The 21,289-nt window shown below is 40.1% G+C and overlaps 1 protein-coding gene across 1 annotated transcript; it reads left to right on the plus strand.

Moving 5' to 3' along the window:
* The first annotated feature begins 1,609 nt into the window (after window positions 1–1,609).
* LOC306983071 (protein phosphatase 1H-like) lies at window positions 1,610–20,525 on the plus strand. Its single transcript, XM_079582780.1, has 10 exons — window positions 1,610–2,136; window positions 8,285–8,468; window positions 9,358–9,729; window positions 10,629–10,741; window positions 11,523–11,607; window positions 12,798–12,916; window positions 16,096–16,159; window positions 17,830–17,937; window positions 18,863–19,014; window positions 20,273–20,525. Exons 1-10 carry the CDS (start codon window positions 1,904–1,906, stop codon window positions 20,418–20,420), a joined length of 1,578 nt encoding a protein of 525 aa, XP_079438906.1. The 5' UTR covers window positions 1,610–1,903; the 3' UTR covers window positions 20,421–20,525.
* The last annotated feature ends 764 nt before the right edge of the window (window positions 20,526–21,289 follow it).

The raw sequence follows: 21,289 nt of genomic DNA on the forward strand, positions 1-21,289 counted from the left end.
ACCATGTTGCCTTTGTTGCCTATGTTCAGGTTGCAGTGCACTTTCTCCCAGTGACCTCCAACTCTGAACATTTCGGCTTCTTTTTTGCCGTCTAAGGTGATATCCAACTTTTTTATGGGCATATCATACTTTTCACTGGTGGCTTTTGAGTACCACATGTAAAGGGGACTTCCTGACGTTCCAGAATTCAGATTTTGGGGAAGCTTGATGTAGCCTGCTTGGGACAATCCCACTTCCATGGCTTCATTGAAACTGACTTGGATTCTGGTTATATGAGAATCGCCACCCTTTTTGTACCAGAGGTAAATGGTGTTTCCTCCAGCCCCTGTGTTGACGTTGACTGGTACTTGCTCAAAGCCCTCATCTTTTCTGAGCTGTTCTTCAGCCATGTTCAGGGACACGGCAAGTTCTGTGATGTACTCGCTCATAAGGTCAAGCTGTGGAAAGAGGAGAAAGAATTACGGAACTGTCCAGGGATCCACAAATGCAACAAAGTAATCATAGTAAAGTTAGATGAACTCTTACAGTCAAGTCTTTCAGCTTTTCAAATTTCCCAGACTTGAAGGGAACGGTTTCACAAATGGACTTGAAAGTGGATTCCACTGGGATAATTTATTGGTGGATTATATCAGATCAGGTGAAAAACCTTTAAAACAGAAAAAAACTCAGTGTAAATAAAGTAAATATCACAAGTATGCAAGTATTTAGGTCAATTCGGAATTACAGTATACACAAGTTTTACATACATATGTACATGAAAACAGAGCAAAATAGCATTTACCATTGTTTAAGTTTTACCCACGTTTTTTATCAAAAGTTCTGTTTAGTTACATTGTAGTTTCACCATGAATTTTAATACAAGTTTTTTTTTAAATACATAGATTTTAACTTTTGTGCAACATAAAACATAACACAGAATTTAGATAAAAATAAGATATACATTTTTTTTTTAAACTAAAAGGCTATAAGGGCACGGATAAGCCCAGCACATTTACCTGATTGGCTAGCTCGCTTTGAAACTAGAGGCAAAAATAGTTTTAAAAACTTTCAGTGCAATTGTAACTAATTGTATATTTTGGCGTATATTACCTGCGATATAGCTTACATTGGTTTCCCTTTGTGCAACATGAGAGTGGATGTAGCCAATTGTCTTCCTGTCCATGTCCTCGTCGTAGTAGTCGTCGCTGGTAGTTCCTATTCTCCAGCCCATGGATCTAATATAATAACGCCCCATAGAAGTAAAAATCCAGCCCCGGTTCTTTTCCTGTCTCTAATTCTCTTCCTGTCCCCGATCTACCTGCCACAGCAACCCAACGCAACAACCACATCCTAGCATTATATCCTAGCACACAAGTCACTTAAAAAATAAAATAAAATAATAATATATGTATTTATTTGTTTATTTATTTACATTGTTTCCCATTAACAAACAACCAAAAAAAGAAAAGGAAAAAAAAGAAAAAGGAAAAAAAAAGGAGAAACAGAAAAACAAATGCACACACAAACCATGGATGTATTGCTTATATTTACTTCAATGATGTATTGTTATGAAAAAAGACAACAACAACAAAATTGCAGCGTTCATCCATCAGTGCGTCACGTGACCAGTTAATCGCGTGTATTTCCGCGTTGACAAAGCTAGAGCTACTATCAATGACCGTCAATGGAGATGTGCTGCGTCCTGGGTAACGCATTCTCGCCGTTGTACCTGTCCAGCTCCATCCCGGGATGTATCGTCTCTGGCGCTGAATGAATGAAGCCCTAACCCGCTGTGGTGTCCTCCGCCGTCTTTGCTTCTCTGTCGAGCCTGTCGTCCCGCGCGGCCGAGCTGGGGGGCAATCCTGGGAAGGGCAGCCGCGGCGCCGCGCCTCGGCCCACTGAGCCTCCGCGCCGTGCAAACAACATGCTCACCCGGGTCAAGTCTGCTGTGGCCGGCTTCATGGGTGGAATCATGTCCAGTGGAGGGTCCGGTGGAGGTAACGGCGGCTCCGAGCTGCCCCTCAAATTCCCATACATGAGACCCGATTTCTTAGGGCTTTCTTCTGACGAGATTGAGTGTTCGGCGGATCATGTAGCTCGCCCCATCCTGATCCTGAAGGAGACCCGGAGATTACCGTGGGCAACGGGATATGCTGAGTAAGTATCCCGCAGTGGGACAGGTGTAATGACAGAGTAATGCATATAATCAACTGACATCATCTTGCAGTCTGTCAAGAGTTTACTCCCTGGGAGCACCTGTTGTGGTCATTTGCTCCTTCAAATGCACCATTCCCCTGCCATCAGCGCCTCCACCCTGTAGGACCCCTACCTATGCCCATCAGTGTGCTGCTTGAGCTCCTATGAATGATGTCAGACATCGGAGCAATGTATTCTCTCTTTGTGATTGTCCCTCTAATACAGAGTATAACTAACAGGTTAGCTTTATGTTTATCATTGTGCTAAGTGCTAATGCATCTCTTTTTCTGGGGAGTTCTTCCCACAGAGACGGACCCTACTATTTTGTGTCCAAAGAATATCTTAAGCTCATTGTTTTATGATATTTGCACTACAACCCCTACCGGGTCAAAAAATTATCGATACAAAAAAAACTATCAAAATCATTAGTTCATTTTCAAGTCTTCTAATATTTTTTGTTATGTAAAGTTCTCTTACTGAGACAACAGTTGCAGATGTTAAAATAAATGAAACACAAGTCATATTCATTTTATTTAAAAAAAAAAGGTAAAACTTAAAGTTAAAATTGAAAATCTAATTCAATCGGGGCGTGAGGGCATCGTTACTATTAGCCACCCAAACAAAATGGGCTTTTGCTTGTCTTTTTTACTCATTCATTTTAGTCTTGTCTGTTCATGTTTTAGCCTGACCTGTGTGTTTTATTCCATACCTTTAAATGTTTTCGCCGCTCTCTGCTGTCTCGTGATGTTGCTGTGGCCTGGTCAGCTGATATAAAAAACACATTTTGGCACTGTTTTCCTGCTTGAGACAGTCGGACGACACTATCTGCTCTTCTTCAGTCTCCCAGGTGTGAGACAGTTGGTTCACCCTTTTGTCCCAGTTTACAGCCTGCACTGCATTACCAGATCTCGACTATGGCTCCCTGATGGTGAATCATGTTGCTCTCTGTGCCAATGGCATGAGCATTGACCCAATCCATGATGTTATTCTGCCTCCGCCCCCCAGGGCTGGAAGTAAGAATGCGCCACCTTTGACACAGGGTGTTGACTACACCTTCCCCGCCTTATAGCACACCCCCAACACACCCCTCACCTGCCCAAGCACCATGTCAACACAAACACTTGTATAGGGATCGCAAATGTTTGAAGCAGCAGAAGCAGCAACATCTACGGTAGCTACTTTCATAATGCAGAAGTTTACAACAGATAGTGAACTGATAAATATCTGACGACTTGTTCTGATGCAGGGGTTGCGTTTTATACTCCGCAGCGACTAATATGTGATTTCCCCCCTCCCTTTTTAAAAAAAAATTGAAATATATAGTTTGACATGCCGCTAGAGGGAACTGCAGACTAATCGAGCAGCAAGAAAGTTTGGAGTGAGCGAGAAGTGGAGGTTGAAGAAACAAGAAAACAAAACAAAGCCAATCATGGGCTAAAAGCTCGATGGCCACAGATGGAGGAACGAGTTTGCAAATGAGAGCTTGAAAAACGTGCTGCCGGGAGAGGCTTGTAAATGGTGGTCGTTGCCAAGGCGATTGTTCAGAAGTGACACAGAGGAAGATTTCAGTGGATTTAGTGATTTGGAGTGAGATGGAGAGTTTGGTATGTTCTCACTGCTATAGTTATCTGAACAGTTTATGTGACGTTAACATACCAGACACCTATTTCGTTGTTTATGCTTCATGTAGCTAAATATCCCTGTTTTACATTAGCATACCGTACACCTATTCAGCCTGTTGTTTTTTCTTCTTTAGGCATATTTTGGCTGGTGCGTCTCATACTCCGGAGCGACGCATAGTCCGGAAACAACATATGTAATTTCTTATTATTATTACCGTAAAGTGTATGAAACATAGGGGCTAAATCAGTCTCTCTTTTTTTTATTTTTTTTATTTTGCCTTTTTTTCTTCCTCAGAATGGTAACTGGAATGACAAAGTTAGACCAATTTGCCACTTGCAAGCACATGCTGTACCCATTGACACTCCATTTCTTGTAGATATTGATTAAATAAGTGTGAACAGAATTTTTACACATTCAAAATTTGTATCAGGAATGACGTGACATGATTGACGAGACATGAGTGTTAGATATAGAAGAGGGAGGGAGTCACTGATTTCTTTAAATTGAGGGTAAGTCTCTTGATGATGAAGTCCTTTGAGTGTACCATTAATATGTGGAGAGTTTTTGCAGTTCGGTAAAAGGAATGACAAAAACTTAAAGGTAAAACAGTAAAGGTAACGTAAAAACAGTAGAATAATGAGATCTTTTAGTCGACAATGTGATTAAGTGATTCTTTTGTAGTTCTAGCAACAATTTACACCTTGTTAAAGGAATAGGCCACCGTTTTTACATACTGAGATATGTTCTTACCTAACCTTAGTCGAGTTAATATTTACCCGTCTGGTCTTTGTCCGTGCGCTCTGTCACGCAAACGGAGCACATACGCAGCCTCTCCCACATGTCATATAGCTCCTAAAAAGCTCACGATAGAAGCTACCAAGCTCTTCCACGTGTTCCCTATTTAAATAAAGTTACGTGAAGTGTTTTCAAGCGAAGTATATTTACACAGAAATGTAACATGTCGATTTTATAAGCAGATAAAAAGGGGTACTATATTGTGAGGCGTAATGATACGAGGAGCACAACGTCCGCGCAGTAACTCCTAAAGGTTATTGACGGAAGTGAGCGGGGGGAAGTCTTTAGGAGTTACTGCGCGGACGTTGGACTTACATGAATGTTGCAAATATATATAAGTGTCAAAATGTTTACTTTGCTACATATTTCTATACATTGAGTGGATTTAAAATATCACTTGAAGTAAAATCGTCATCCCTTCACAGTTTATAGACCCTTTCATTGTTTGTAAGCATTGCGGGCTTAGCTGGAGGCGGGAAGCTCGATTCCTATCTATTTCCAATGTAGCTGTTGTCATAGTAACGATAAACAAATGCCTAACTGTTGTTGGAAATATCAGATAAAGCTTATTTTATCGTCTCAAATGTCATTCCTCTTGTTTTTTCAACTTTCGCCACAACAGGATCACATTTTTTTGTTGTAGTTTTACACTTATAATCGCTAGTTTTAGTTTATTCTTATTTCTCTTGATCACTTCCTGCCTCCAGCTGATGTCACTGATGATGTCAGCAGTTAAGGGGTCTGCTAGTAGTGGCTATACTTTACATAATTATACAATTCTTGGGGGCTAATGCGAATAATGAGTTCATATCATTTTTTAATTCTTTAATTAAAGACTCCAGAGGTCTCCTGATACATCTTAGGTGTTACTACTTACTTATAAACTACCTATGTGGGGCAACAAACGGAGATATTATATAGTGAAAAATACACAAACAACTCACAGTATTATGGGTTCCCCTAATGAAAGTTTATTATACAGCTCCTTAAGCTTGTCAAAACGAATAGAACAGCTTTTGGTCACCACTGAAATGTAATTGTTCCTAATCCAACACCATTGTGAGGTCTCCTTTCTATTACGACATTACATTTTTAGTCCTTATTATGCCCTTGTAATGCGTGTTTGTGTTTTGTTCATCTGCAGTACTTATTCTCTTCATTGCTCCCAGTTTCAAAGGCTTTGAACCATTGTGCTCTCGTAAATAATTAGCACATCCTCCGGGCCAGAGTCTGCTGTGAAGGACAGACAGACAAAGGGTATTAGGGGGGAAAATTGGCTTTTGTTCATTTTGTCTTTTGCACTAAATGAAGTACGAATTTGAAGCCAGCTTTTGTGTAAATGGGGAAATGAGGAAACACACAGGAGCTGGACCTTTTACACCCCATATAATCGTACTATACTGAGAATTTAAATGGGCAAAATGATATTTCACAACATAGTTTAACCGGATGTTGAGAGAGCATACGCAGCTCTTAGACCATTGTGCGCTGCCCGTAATCATTGGGCATTATCTGCTGCAGTAATGGAGCATTGGCAGAGCATCAAAATGGAAAGGAGCTCAGAAAAGAGACCAGGAGAATCCAATACACAGTGCTAAGTGGTAACATTGAGTTTAGCATGTTCATAACCCCACCAAAAAGGCTTGAAACTACACTCACCTTGATGTTAGTAGTTCCCTCAGGGTGCTAAAGCAATATCAGTGACGTTCATGATGTGTGTGTGTTTTTGTTAAATCGTTGTTAATATTTAAACTGAACAATATCTGCTGAATAGTGCACACTTTCGTATAATGTGCACTATTTATTTCTGCATGTCTCAGTGCCTCATTTCTTATGTAATTATGCCTAATGAGCTACTGAACCAGACAGCGATGGTGCCCAGAACACAACCCACAGTCTCTAGTCTATAAATAAACCTGCCAGTCTCTCTCACATTTACTACAGCCTTAAGAGAGGACTACAGAACCACATCTCTGTTACTGCACCTTGGTGGCATTTAATCGCTGTAGTTTAGAATGAGACAATGACAATAGATATTAAAGGTGTTGCAGAGAGTGTTTTGAAGCTGTTATGAAATGTTACATGTAAGGAATATAGCTAAAGGTTAAGCGAGTTAATGTTGTGATTTGTGATGATATGATCTTCTTTACCTTTAAAGATGGAACAGCATTCTACTTACAGTATATTGTAATGAAGCCTTAAAAGCAATTAGGAAAAACATGTTTGTTTTTAAATGATTTGTTCAAACCTTTTAGCATTCTAGTGTAAAAGACTGATTGAAAATGTCTTGGAATATTTTTTGGTGTGCAGCTTATTTTTCACCTTATTCCGGAAGTTCGCGTGGGCGCCTCAATGAATTGTGCCCCTTTTCTCCTATTTGTTAACATTGGACAGGAAGTCCAGATAAAATCCGTTACTACACGAAAACAAAGCCGTTTCAGGCCGCGCAGAGAAACGGTGCAGTGTTGGCTTGTTGGTGCAAACGACATTGGACATTTTACACAAATCGACTGATTTTAGCGACTTTTCCTTCATTCTCCGCTTAATGAACGGGCTTCGGCCTGGACCTGAAGTGTTAGGACGACGGAAGTGCCGAGACAAGGCAAAAAGAGGCAACAGTGGGCGGCGCGGAATAAGGTCATAGACCACCCTTTCACTGCTTACATCATCAGTGACATCAGGCAGGAAGTCAAGAGAAATAAGAATAAACTAAAACTAGCAATTATAAGTGTAAAACTACAACTAAAAAAATGTCCTGTTGTGGCTTAAGGTGCCAGAACAAGAGGAATGACATTTGAGACGATAAAATAAGATTTATCTTCATTATTGTGACTTCTCATAAACACGACTAAAGCACCAACACAATCATTAAGTTTCTTACAGACGTGTGGCAAATGTATTATTTGCAGCCTGATATTGATGTTTGGATGATCAAATCAATCATAAGCCGATAAATAAGAGTAATTTTCTTTGTAATGTGGGTCTGTGCTTCGCGGAGCTCCAGTGGGCGGGGCCGCAGGCACCTGCGGCTCTGCTGCTCAAAGGCAGGACATCAATGCACGATCTTTTTACTTCAGTCAGTCTGAGCTAATTTTGGCACTATTTTCTGTAGATGACACTCCTTACGCTTATCTCGCCTGATCAGCTCCACGCCTGCTTTTGTAACTGTTCATACAAAAAGGGGGGCCTCATGAGGCCCGAAACGTCACACTCAATGGTGTAAGAAACAAATAAAAAATTGGGAGCTCTTACTGCTGTGCGGACCCTTGCTTTAAATCACTGTATTCTTGTTTTGGATCCAGCACGCAGGTTTCACTGCCTTTGGATGTGCGTGTCTATTTCTTTTTAACAATCTTTGTTGCACAGTGCACAGTGACTTTTCAGTTAGACAAAGGGTTTGCCTTTGCAATTTTGTTTATGTTGGTGCACATTAATTAAATACACCCAATATAATATATATTCAAAATGTATTTACAGTTCACAGTTATTTTGTTTTAGATGGGGGAAATCGAATCGAATTGTAAATGGAGTTTTTTTATTAAAAAAATCACAGATTTCTTTTGGAAAAAAAATCGCCCACCTCTATCTGTTATTTATTGAACGATTAGTCAATATAGTAATCATCATGACAGGCCTATTCGCTCAACTCTTTCTTGCGCATTTGCTTACCTCTTTACTTATATTTTTGCAGGGTGATAAATGCTGGTAAGAGTGCCCTGAACGAGGACCAGGCCTGCTGTGAAGTGGTGGTGGCTCGTAGCCGTCCCATGAGCTACTGTCCCCCATCCACTCCCAGTCGAACCCCCACAGCCAAAAGACGCAACTCCCTGCCCAACGGAGAGAGCCTTGCACTGCGTATGGACTATGGCAGAGAGGTATGCAAATCGGCACAGTGATGTTGGGATACAAAAATATACTGTCAATGGATAAAAGCAAAGACCAAAGATGGATTACAGTGGCGCAGTGCACTGGTTCACCTATTCCTTTCACTACAAATTGTCAATTTCTATTAGCCGACTGCAATAACCCCAGACTCATTAATGTTCTAACATTTTAAAGGATCTTGAATTGGTGGAATTCTCTTGTAAAGTGTCAAATATCATGTCTTTGGTAAATGGTCTCTCAACGCTGTTATTGAAAAGAAGCGCAAAAATGCAATAACTGGATATGAATCAGAGCTGCTCCAAGGTTTTCCCGCTCAATGACGAGTCACCCCGTGTTATGTTAGGAGCATTCATCAATCCCTTTAATCCGTTTTGTTTCACACATCCAAGTATTTTCAGCAAATTGCTTTACTCTCGTCTGGGTTTCAAAGGTTATATGGGTAATTAGGACGAGAGTGGCCCTGTGGCTTTTTTTCTTGAGGTTGGTGCAGTACAGCACAATAGCGACAGTGAGATGAGTATCCATCATTTACTTTTTCAGACATCGTTTTGTCCCTGCCACAGTTTCAGTTGTAATTTTTTAGAAAAAGCTGCTCTTTGATCTGAGATGGCATTTTTAATGTATTTAATTGATCTCCATCAGTATGACAGTGCTGTATCTGCACTGGCAGAATATAATGATCATTACAACCCAGGGCTGAATAGATCATCAAATATTGCAAGCTAAACATAATAAAATTTGTAAAAGTACACTGTGATGCAAGTTCTGAGAAGTAAGCATCCTTGGAGTCATTTTAAGAATAAAATCCAAGCTCAAAGATGTATTATTGTAGTTAAACAGGATACTGTGCCTCAGCTTTATTGAAACATTTGTGTGTAGGACAACGAGGGCCTGGTGTACCACTACTGGGCCTTGTTCGATGGCCACGCTGGGTCTGGAGCTGCAGTGGTTGCATCTCGACTGCTACAGCACCACATCGCCTGCCAGCTCCAGGCTGTGATCGAGATCCTCAGAAATGTAGCCTCCCCACCTCCCACCATCCTGGGCGAGGAGCCCGAGAACAACCCTTACCTCCAGGGAAACACGCCGGGACCCCGGCCTACGCTGACGCGGGCCGCGTCTCTCCGAGGGGCAGCGGGAGCACCGGGGTCACCCTCCAGCACCCCGCCTCCACCAAGGTTCTTCTCTGAGAAGAAGGTGCTGCATGAGAGTCTGGTCATAGGAGCTATTGAGAATGCCTTCAAAGAGATGGTGAGGGTAACAGACAAAACAAAAAACGGCACAAAAGTAGAATGTTTTGCTTAATACATGAATCATTTAGCATGGTTGAAAATTACAGCCTACATATGATATGGATAGATATTAATTATTGATAATAAAGCTATAAGGTATACTTTTTGAACCGGTCTAAAAAAAAAAAACTGAGACGTGGCAATCTTTTAAGACTATACGAGGCAGGTGAAAACATACATTTTTCAAGCAGTGATCAACTTTTGGCTAGGTTTCTTCCTTAACATCTTAGTTTTAATGTCAAAGTAAAAAAAGACAAATCTCCACCTTTGCAATTTTTATTTTATTATCCAATTATTTTAAGTGTGCTGGCAGACAGTCTATAGCAGGGATATGTCCAGGAAGCCTATGACTGTCAAGAATGATACGCATAACGGGGCTTGACTGTCAAGTTGTAGGATTACCACTAGATGGCAATGGGAGACAGGAGATTTTCCTTTGCCCTCAGTTCACTTGAATAGAATCTCATCAAAAATATAGCCAGCGCTGCAGCACAGTTCATATTAGCGAACTTCAGCAGACAATGGTACTGCAATTGTGTTAATAGTTTAGATGTGGAGATTCTTCAGGACAGGACAGGACAGGTCACAGACGTTAGATGTGTCAGAGATTGAGATGGCTTGAGGAAGGGCAGAGGATGGATCCTGCATTATGGGTCAAATGTCAAGTTTAGAGATGGCTGAGCTTACGTTTTCATTTACACAATTAGATTAACTAGTTTACCTTTATTTCCTGCACAAACCACAATGACACAACTACAATACATTGATTGCATCTCTGAATAAAAAGTCTGTTAGAAAAGTTAAGCCTATTGGATGATATGAGCTGCTCTTTTGTGTGTTTTGCATGTACGGTGACAGGACGCTCAGATTGAACGAGAGAGACATGTGTACAACATCACAGGAGGCTGCACTGCACTCACAGTGGTTTACCTGCTCGGAAAGCTCTATGTGGGAAATGCAGGAGACAGCAGGTGAGCGTGTTCTTATGTTTGATTTGTGAGAAGAGAAGGTAGGGGGACTCAGAAGTGCATGTACATTGGTCTATTCAAACAGCAGCTTGTTGACAGTGTCTTAGGTTCAAATAAGTAATTTCTCTGCTTAATGAGCAGTCACAGATTTCAATTGGTTACGGTTCATTAAATGTGATTAGATGGAGGGCTGGGGTCACTATAAATATATTTGCAATTTACTGTTTTTGGAAGAAAGCAGAAAATCCACACCTATTGAACATTATTATTAATACGAATATGAAAACCTTCTTGTCCACCAAAGTGGAATTTGCCTTTGGCATCCCCTTTAAAACACATCAACATCCAGCACCCAAAACACAGTATATCATTTGGCACTACATTTCTTGTATTACTCCTGCCAAAGTCATTTGTAACTTAACAAACATGATTAAAAAGGCAAAGTAATGCAGGGTAATGCCACAACAAAAAACAGCTTAAAGAGTTATCACTTACACTGCTCTGGGTACTATTTCTTGTTAGTGAATGAGTATTTTAATCTTATGGACTTAAAGCCATAAGACCTTGACAGATAAGGGCCAGCTTTTACTAATAATCTGGAGAATGCCGAGATTACTGAGGTATCCCTTAACCAGAAAAACTTGACAATAAAGCCAGAATTTTAATACGCTATTACCAGAACCATCTCTAATAAATGAAGCAAAATTACAAATAGGGACAACCTATGGACTTTGTGAGGACCTTAAAAATTAAAAGGACGTTTTATTTCCTCCTTTACTTCCAGGGCAATCATCATTAGAAACAATGAGATCATCCCCATGTCGGCAGAGTTCACCCCTGAGACAGAACGACAGCGGCTGCAGTTCCTGGTGAGAACAAAGCTTTGTGTGTTTTTATTGTGTACAAAGCAATCGTGCGCCTTTTGTGTGTCTGTGTTAAGGTTTTTTTTAATCAGGCACTTAATATGCAGCTGTTTTATCTAAGGAGAAGGAGCAGAGCTACAAAATCAGTTCATGGGAAAGAGGTGACAGGTTTAACATTGACTTGGCCTAGTTTTGCTTTTTTTTAAATATTATATTATATTATATTTACTGTGCACATTATAAACATTTATGTTGAATCGTCTTTGAGTGAATGCTGTAATATGAACTGTTGAACTAATACAAGAAACACATGCATGTCGCAAGACTTTTTTGGGTTTTACACACAATATTTCCCCATGGACTGGAGACTTTTTCCCAGAGAATATTGGGCTATCTATTTTCATTTCAACTTTCTATTTAAGAATTACGATCATTCAAATTGCACTTGCAGTCGCAGACCCAGGTTGTTGGGGACTATGAATGTAAACTATTTAATCTGGTTCAGTGCATCTGTCCCAATGAGCCTAATGTGTCTGTACATTGTCCCATAAATAAAGACTAAAGTAAAGTAAGTTTCAAAAGGTGACATGTTCAAGTGTAACACTTAAACAACTGAACAATTACTTCATAATGTTGCAATCAATCAACTTCACTTTTACATTTGACAGAAATCTCAGCTTGTTGATTATATTACAATAATGAAACTGAATCGTTGTCTCAAAGGGAGGCATACCATCTAATCTGGCAACACAGACGGACACAGGTGTGGCCTATTGGGTCACCACCTACAGCTGTGTATATAAGACCAGTGCTCAGTCTCAAAGACCTAATTGATGATGATAGTTGGATGACTGTAGAAACGTCTTAGTTGATACAACAACAAATCAAAACAAAAAGTCCAGTTGAAATATTGCATTTCTGAAGCATGAATCATTGGATACTAAGAGACAGTTTTATTGTAACATTTCAACATGAATCAATTTTTTAATGTTTCAGAATATCAAAATGTTCCTTTCTGTAGTGCAGGTTTAGCCGTCAAGCAAAATCCATACACAGATTCAAAGTGCAAAAAAAGTGTGAAATAAGTTCTAACTAAAAGTGCTCATACAATTAAAATATTAAAAGAAAAGAAATGTACTAAACAGAGCTGCCAGACCCAATGTGTCTTCTTAGACGCTTGTTTAATGCTTGTGCAGGGCTTCATGCAGCATCACCTGTTAGGAAACGAGTTCACACATCTGGAATTTCCCCGGAGAGTCCAGAGGAAAGAAGTGGGCAAGAGAATGCTGTACCGTGACTTCACCATGAACGGATGGTAAGAGTCGGTCCTATACAGTGCCTCTCGTAAGTATTCATACACCTTGAACGTTTGCACATTTTGTCATGTTGACAACCCTAAACATAAAGATTTTATTTAGATTTTTTTACTGAACGTTCACACACAAGTAACAGACAACTGTGAAGTGAAAGCAAAATGATACATGATTCCGTTATTTTTCCAAAAATAGAAAAGTGAAAAGTGGGGCGTGCATAAGTATTCATACAGCATTTTCTGAGTGCATTAAATTGCCTTTATAACATTCCTAATGACGGCAGAATGTTCACACCTTGGCCTAACCATTAAATAGAGGCCACCTGTGTGTAATCTACTCTCAGTTTAATTACAGCTGTTCTGTGAGGGCCTCAGAGCTATGGTCGGAGTGTATTGGTCACTAAACAACATCATGAAGGTCAAGGAGCACACCAGAGAGGTCAGGGATAAAGCTGTGGAGAAGTTTAAAGCAGCATTAAGTTATACAAAGATTTCCCAAGATTTAAACATGGAGCACTGTTCAATCCATCATTCGGAAATGGAAAGAGTATAGCACCACTGCCAACTTACCAAGACACGGCTGTTCATGTAAACTAACAAACTGAACAAGGAGAGCACTGGTGAGAAATGCAACCAAGTGCCCCAAGATAACTCTGGAGGAACTGTGAAGTCCTGCCGCTGAGCTGGGGGAATCTGTATATGGGACAACTATAAGTCTTACTCTACACAAATCTGGCCTTCATGTACGAGTGGAAGAAGAAAGCCATTATTGAAAGGAGGCCATAAGAAATCCCGTTTGAAGTTTGCTAGAAGTCATATGGAGGACACAGCTCCATGTGGAAGAAGGAGCTTTGGTCAGATGAGACAAAAATTGAACTTTTTGGCCCAAATGCAAAACGTTATGTATGGAGCAAACCTAACACTGCTCATGGTCCTGAGTGCACCATCCCCAGTGTCAAATATACGGGGGGGCATCATGCTGTGGGGCTGCTTTTCCTCAGCGGGGAGATTGGAAGAATAGTTGGGAAGATGGATGGAGCCAAATACAGAGACATTTTGGAGGAAAACCTGCTGGAGTCAGTAAGAGAACTGAGGCTGGGGCGAAGATTCACCTTCCAGCAGGACAATGACCCTAAACACAAAGCTAAATCTACAATGGAATGGTTCAATAAAAACATATTAATGTGTTAGAATGGCCCAGTCAAAGTCCTGACCTAAATCCTATTTAAAATCTGTGGAATAATCTGAAAACTGCTGTTCACAAACGCTCTCCTTCTAATGTGACAGAGCTTGAGTTGTTTTGTAAAGAGGAATGGGCTAAAATGTCCGTCTCTACATGTGCAAACCTTGTAGAGTCAGACCTCAAAAGACTTGTGCTGTTATTACAGCAAAAGGGGGTTCCACAAAGTATTCATGCATGCTGTATGAATACTTATGCAAGCCCCACTTTTCACTTTTCTATTTTTTGAAAAATAACAGAATCATGTATCATTTTGCTTTCACTTCACAGTTGTCTGTTACTTTGTACTCTGTGTGTGAACGTTCAGTAAAAAAATCTAAATAAAATCTTTGTGTTTAGGGTTGTAAACATGACAAAATGTGCAAAAGTTCAAGGTGTATGAATACTTTCGAGAGGCACTGTATGTAACCTTTTTACCCTTTATTACCCTGCATGCTATAAAAGACACCTGTCAAACTGCACTGCAACATCATAATCCAATCCACACATAAGAAATATTCAGCTGTATGTAGCCAAAAAGACCAGCGGCAAAATAATTGGGGAGCAGCCAAAAGTTGATGTTATATGACGATAGTCACTGCCTGGTGGTGCAGGCAGGGATGTGATGTGAGTTAGCCTGGCACCCTGCTGTTTGTCTCAGGCTTCAGTGGGAGCCAGTAATGAGACTCACTGCCACACTGCACACAGTGCACTGGCTTCTCTTTGTGCTTTGTTATATATATTTTAGCATAAGACCAGTATCCTGTGAGGAGAGGGCCGTGCTGTATGCACGCTGCTGCAGAAAGCCTCACTATAGAACCACAACACAACATTGTGCCTTATTGTGTTTTTGCTCCCAATCGATCTATTTTCACATGTTCAAACTCTCATTTTGATAAAACTAATGAGCTTTGAACCAAGGTACTGTCATTAAAAAAGCAATAAAGTAAAACACAAACCAATATCATCTTTTTTCTCATCTTTTAATTCAAATAAAGTCATTTTGGATGCTTTACATCTAGTTCTAGAATGAAAAACAGCCTACAGGTGTCTTGGTCACAGTATTAGCACACACTGTGAGTCATTGTTGTTTTACAAAGTGTTTGAGAGACAAGGCTAACAATCTTTCACTAGTGTACCGTCATAAAACAAATCAAAAAAGCCAAACTGACTTTAATGTATGGAGCATTAGGTCAAAGACAGTTTGTAGCTCTCAGGCAGACAGGCAAGAAGAGAGTCAGACAAAAGTGTTTGAACTGTTCGTAGATGTAGGCTGATCTGACTGGTAATGCTAAGCTTAATTTAGCCAGCCGACATACATCTGCAGCAGACGAGGAGTCTCTCTGTCACTTGAATGCAGTGAGTTTTTACATATCTCCCTATTTTGAACTTAATTTAGTTTTTGTTGCCATCATGCAACTTCCCATTTCTCACAGTATTTCATATTGAATAAGCTCTGAAAAAACAGGCATCTACAGCAAAAGTGATCTCTTTCAAATTTGAGTATTGTATTCTTTTACGGAGCAGTTTCTCCTTAAGGCAGGACAGATGGGTGCGTGTGAGATGGGCATGTGGTGGGTGCGTGGTATCTTCCTAAGATAAACTGTTCACTCTGCAACATGAAAGCTCTGGTCTAACAATGGTCTAACAGTTCACAGAGAAGAGCTTGATACAAATAGTGTGCAATGGCCTCTTCAGTAGGGACAGACTGTGTAGATTTGCCGCTGGTCTGGGTTACCTCTTCTTTTTTACTTTCTTTCTCTTCCTAAAAATCTGACAAAGAGTTGTTGGTTAAAAGATATTTTGCTACTGGGGTCAAAATGAAAACTCTTCGAACTATGAATTAAAGGAACATGACCGTTTCCTTTTAGAAATAGTTTCACATTTTTGTTGTTACGATTTGCCTGTGACAGCTGGGAATGTCAAAGATGTACTATTCCCTGTCTCTCTTTCTGAAACGCAGGGCATACAAAACCATAGAGGATGAAGATCTCAAGTTCCCACTAATATTTGGTGAAGGAAAAAAGGTAGGTTTGAGCTAGCTGATCCAGAGATTTTTCTACCTAAAAATCTTACTGAAAATCACTGCCTTTGTGTATCTCGGATTGACGTACGTAATATACTGTATGGTATATGCTAAGCTCCAGCGAGAGTGGGCGAAGGCTCAGTCTCCAATACGTGCTGTCTTTATGTGTTCTGTATCAAAATCTGAAAGAAAATCCCATCTGCTTTCCTCCACAAGTACAGAGTACACACAACAGACTGCAACACTGTGAAATCAAGGTTACTTTGCTCAGTGTCAGTTACTAACAACTGCCTTTTCTTCTTTTGCTATTAACAATAAGATAAATTGGTCAATTTGCCCATTCAACTGTAAATGCAATAGTATTATTTTACTATCTAAAGTCATGATTGTGTTGTTGATCTCTTCAAAGAATTTGTCTCTGCTCTTTAAAGCTGAACTGTGCAGTGTTAATACAAGCCCCTGGGCCAATTAATTCTAAAACCGTAAAAGCCAAATTACACACACACATCTACTGTTAAATGAGCCTTATTCACTACCAGCTGTTACAATTCTCGTCCTCCTGAGAGAGGAGGTTTGAAACGGCTGGACCGCTTATCTTTCTTACGCCGTCATCACTTCCCTTCAAGGCCAAGCCACGGAGCTAAACCAGATAAGGACTGAGCTCCTTGGTTCATATTTTTCATAACACTGACTTTCAGATTGTAAACAACGGCACACACATACCCCTCCCTAACCACGCCCCTGTCGTTCTCCATCTGCCTCAACACGTTTCCTCAGCCCCGCCCCCCGGTCAATGGCTGGTTGTCCTTCCAGCACCTACCCTGGTGTACTGTGTATTTCCCACGTCTTGATGTTTCTATATATGTGCTTTGCTTTCGCATTATTTTCTTTTGTAAGTATGAAATGCACAGTATAAATAAACATGCCTTGCTTTGCCTTACAAAAGTCATCTATGACAAATATCTGAACAAAACATCTAGGCTTCACCTTTTTTATTCTGTTCAGTGTTGAATATGGACATATTCATATTGACAGCTGTGAAAAGTGTCCAGTCTAGTACGAGCTTTCAGCTCAAAGAGCAGTAAGCTTATATAAGAGCTATCAGGGTGAATAGCAGACACTGTGCAGTTCTGTGGGATGGTGTCCATACGCTCTTTAAATGCTAGTTTTCTCAAGTTAAACTTTTCTGACAAGCATTGGAGCAGCAGGTTGTATGGGAGGTGTTTGAAATGGGGCTGTGAAGGTCCTTGTACTGAGTACTGTAACTATTCAACGCAAGTGAATCTATTGATGAATTAGTGAGCTATGATCAAAGAGAGTCTAACTCATATTGCTAATAATAATGTGATGCATTCATTTGTGCCTTTCCTGACATAGAATTAGTGCATTCCTCTGTCACTTGTGGTGCTCACTTATGTATACTTGGGGAATAGTGGTTGAATAGTTTTGCCCAAGAGCACAACTACAGCATGTGCTTGACTAAGGTTCATTTTGAAATCTCCAGTTGCTGCACTACTGTAGCCACTTTTAAGATAATGGTTTTACATTTTCTTTGTCAGGCTGCAGTTGATGAGAGGTGTGTTAATGTTGCTTCTGACTGGTTGATACTATAGCTTCAAAAGTAGAATGGTGTTGTTTAGTTGAAGCTGACCACTCTTGAATCTTTTGCAGGCACGTGTATTGGCAACAATCGGAGTCACAAGAGGACTCGGGGACCATGATCTTAAAGTTCACGACTCCAATATTTTCATCAAACCCTTTCTTTCATGTATTCCTGAGGTATGTATCCTTTCTAGTGTGTTGTTAGTTCAAGTATGTCCTTAGCTTTTTCTAACCTAATTCTATACGCCTCATTCACTCACCCATTTTGAAGCATTGCTGAAGGAGTATTTTGTCTGAAAGGGGTCTCTGGTGCTTAGCGCCGACCCTGCTCTCACCCGTCTGTCTGTCTGTCTACCACACTTTCATCTCCTCATGTAGTTTCATCTTATAGCTTTGCATTTTCCTCTCAAGGTCTTGATCTTTAATTCATTCTTGCCCAGGTTCAGAGTAGGTTCATGCTGAAGCGTGACTCATATATCTATAGAGAACTGAAGAGAGACTTGAGGATCTACCTTGGGATTTCAATGCAGCTGCAGAATATTTAGTTGTTTAAAATACTGTACATTGAGACATTGTTTCTCATGAGAGAAGAAATGACTGTACCAAACTTTCTTCTTCCACCTACATAGAATAATACTATTTTACAGGTGAAGTGATATACGTGTACTCTGCGAAAACACTGTGATTCATGTTCATTTAAAAATGTGCTTCTGGTTCAATAATAAAGTACTGAACATGCAGCACACACTATATGGTTTTAAAGACGGTAAAATAGTAAGAATCATTCTTGTGTACTTATTAGTTGGATAGTGTATTTTTTTAAATAATTGTTCAATATATTTACTATCTTTTTGGCAACATGTCTTTTTTGATTGCAAACGCAAATGCAGTTCATAAACCAAGCCAGCAACCGCTTTAATTTCTCAAAAGCACTACTATTTGGTCTAAAATTCACAGTTTGTTTACTTTCTCTTTGATAAAATACAAGAGACATTCTTTCTCATTTGAACACATTTACCAAAGCACACATAATGCAAAAAGATTCACAAACACATCACCAGTGAGCGAGACATTTGTTTTATATAAGTCTGTTTTATTTCAGGTGAGAGTATACAATTTGATGCAGTATGAGCACGGAGCAGATGACGTCCTGGTGATGGGGACTGATGGACTCTGGGATGTCTTGACGAACCAGGAAGTGGCTGAATCTGTCACCACATTTCTGTCCAACTGTGATCCGGATGATCTGCACAGGTAAGGCCAACACAATGCCTTTTATCAAGCTGGTTAGGTTGCATAGCCCACCTTCGCCTGGAATGATGTTATGTACTTTTCAGATAACTCAAGAAAGAGTGAAAGAAAGAGCCATTATATATTTTTAACTTGACTTCGATTTAACCTTGAAAGCCTTTCAGGGGAATCCTGGCCTTTGAGAGAAACCTATTGTATTTAACCTGCCCAGGATCAAACCCGGGACCTTCCCAATTTGAGGCGAGAGCGTTAACCGCTGCGCCACCGTGCCGCTTCAACATTCGGAATCTCTAAAACTGGGCTTGCACTGTGACAATTTGGAAACAAATTTTGATCGTGACAAATTAATCAACTCACATTGTGCGACTGAATCGGATTAGAGGAGAGCCCAAGCTAATTATGGAGGAGCTCTCACTGCACAGAAGCGTAACACACATGACGGACCTGCTCACACTGATGTGATGATGTGACCCTGTTCTGTGGACAAAGGTTTCATCTGTCCTACCCTGCTCTCAAAGAGCGTGAAAGCACAACTAACCATTCACTAAACTGTTAAGAATCTCAGGAAAAGTGAAAAAGAACAACACAAATAACAATGATGATAATAATAATGTCAAGCCCTGCTTACCTTTATACTGTATCCAAACAAAGTATGTACTATGTGCACAGTATGTTGAAGGATTGTTTACCACACACCCCATTACCCAGCCCATTGTATTTTCTACTGTTTACACTGAAATCCTACTCATACTGACCTAGTGTATTCCATACTTCATTGACATAACTGCTTTAAAGTACTAAGTGACTTGTTTTCCTTAATAAATACTTTTCATAGCCCCTCTGGGGGTAATACAATTGTTAATGGGATGATTGGAGGGTCTTTCATCTCCCCTGGCCAGAAAACCACACTTGCAACTTTCCCTGTACCGGGTTGAAGTCGCCAATGCTCACTAATGGAATCACAAAGAAGAAGCTAACAGGCTAATGGGCAAAGCTAACTGCGGGCTAGCGCCACTTTAACAGTATTTACAGCCAAGTTTGAGTGAAAAAATGATCTCCATTGTATAATTGGATGTACAATTTCCCTCCCTCCGTTTGTCTTTTCTGTCAGCGTAGTATTTACTCTCACAGACAATAATGAGTAAAAAAACACAACATGCTACGACACCTGCAGTGGCGCTTATGGCCTCTAGGGGCATGAGTTACTGAGTACTGCTTTAAGCCATTTGCACTGTATCTTTGCTTTATCCTCCACTGTCAGATACACCATGGCAGCCCAGGACCTGGTGATGCGAGCCCGGGGCGTGCTGCGGGACAGAGGCTGGAGGATCACCAACGAAAGGCTGGGCTCAGGGGACGACATTTCGGTCTTCATCATCCCCCTCATGTATGGCAGCCGGCAGCACTGAACAGGACTGGACACACTGGCAGGTCACATCTTGTGACTTCTTCCTATAAAGTTTGTCTTGTGATTATTTTATTTCTCTGCAAAGGTTTAGGAGGTCAGAAACACACATTTGACAAATCCCACGGTTTTACCAATTTGCATTATCCGATATCTCAAATATCACACCACTTTGACGTCATCATGGCTTCATTCAAGACCCTATACCTGTTTTTTTATTTTTTTATTATTATTATTATTATTATTATTATTATTATTATTCAATACAACGTCCAAACCTATAAATACAAGGAAAGCAACATTTATTCCACTTCAATTTAAAACAAAAATCTGAAATATACAAACATACTATAATGGTGGCTGTACCATTATCTGACTGGATAAAAAATTGCAGAGACATAAATAAGAATGAAGAGGAAGCAGTGTAAAATTCAGAGCCTCTTTTGCCCTAAATGTCCTTAATGTACAGCAGTCCTGTTTCTATACGGTTATACCTCTCAATGTTACAAAGATGGATGAGTTTGACAGTGAGTGTCAATTATTGTACTATATCTGGTCTTCTAAAGGCAAAAAAAATGCACTTATTTGCATGATATTTGAAAGGGCATGGGTCAAGAACGAGCTCAAAATATTGTTTGGTTTATACTGGTTTGTATATGGTAATGATGACATTGAGACCAACGCTGACTTCAAATGTAATTTTCCCGTTACATTTCATACAAGGCTGTTTACATTTCAGATGGCCAATGGACAATGAGTTTGGTGGAGTAGGCCCTTCAAGCCAAAGTAGACAAACACACCCAAAGTTTACAACACAGACAGTGTTTTTTTTAGCCTTACAGTATGTAGAGAAAGCTAATGATTTAGAAGCAA

Source organism: Gobius niger (genome assembly GCF_951799975.1).
Source record: "Gobius niger genome assembly, chromosome: 2".
Classification (NCBI taxonomy): domain Eukaryota; kingdom Metazoa; phylum Chordata; class Actinopteri; order Gobiiformes; family Gobiidae; genus Gobius; species Gobius niger.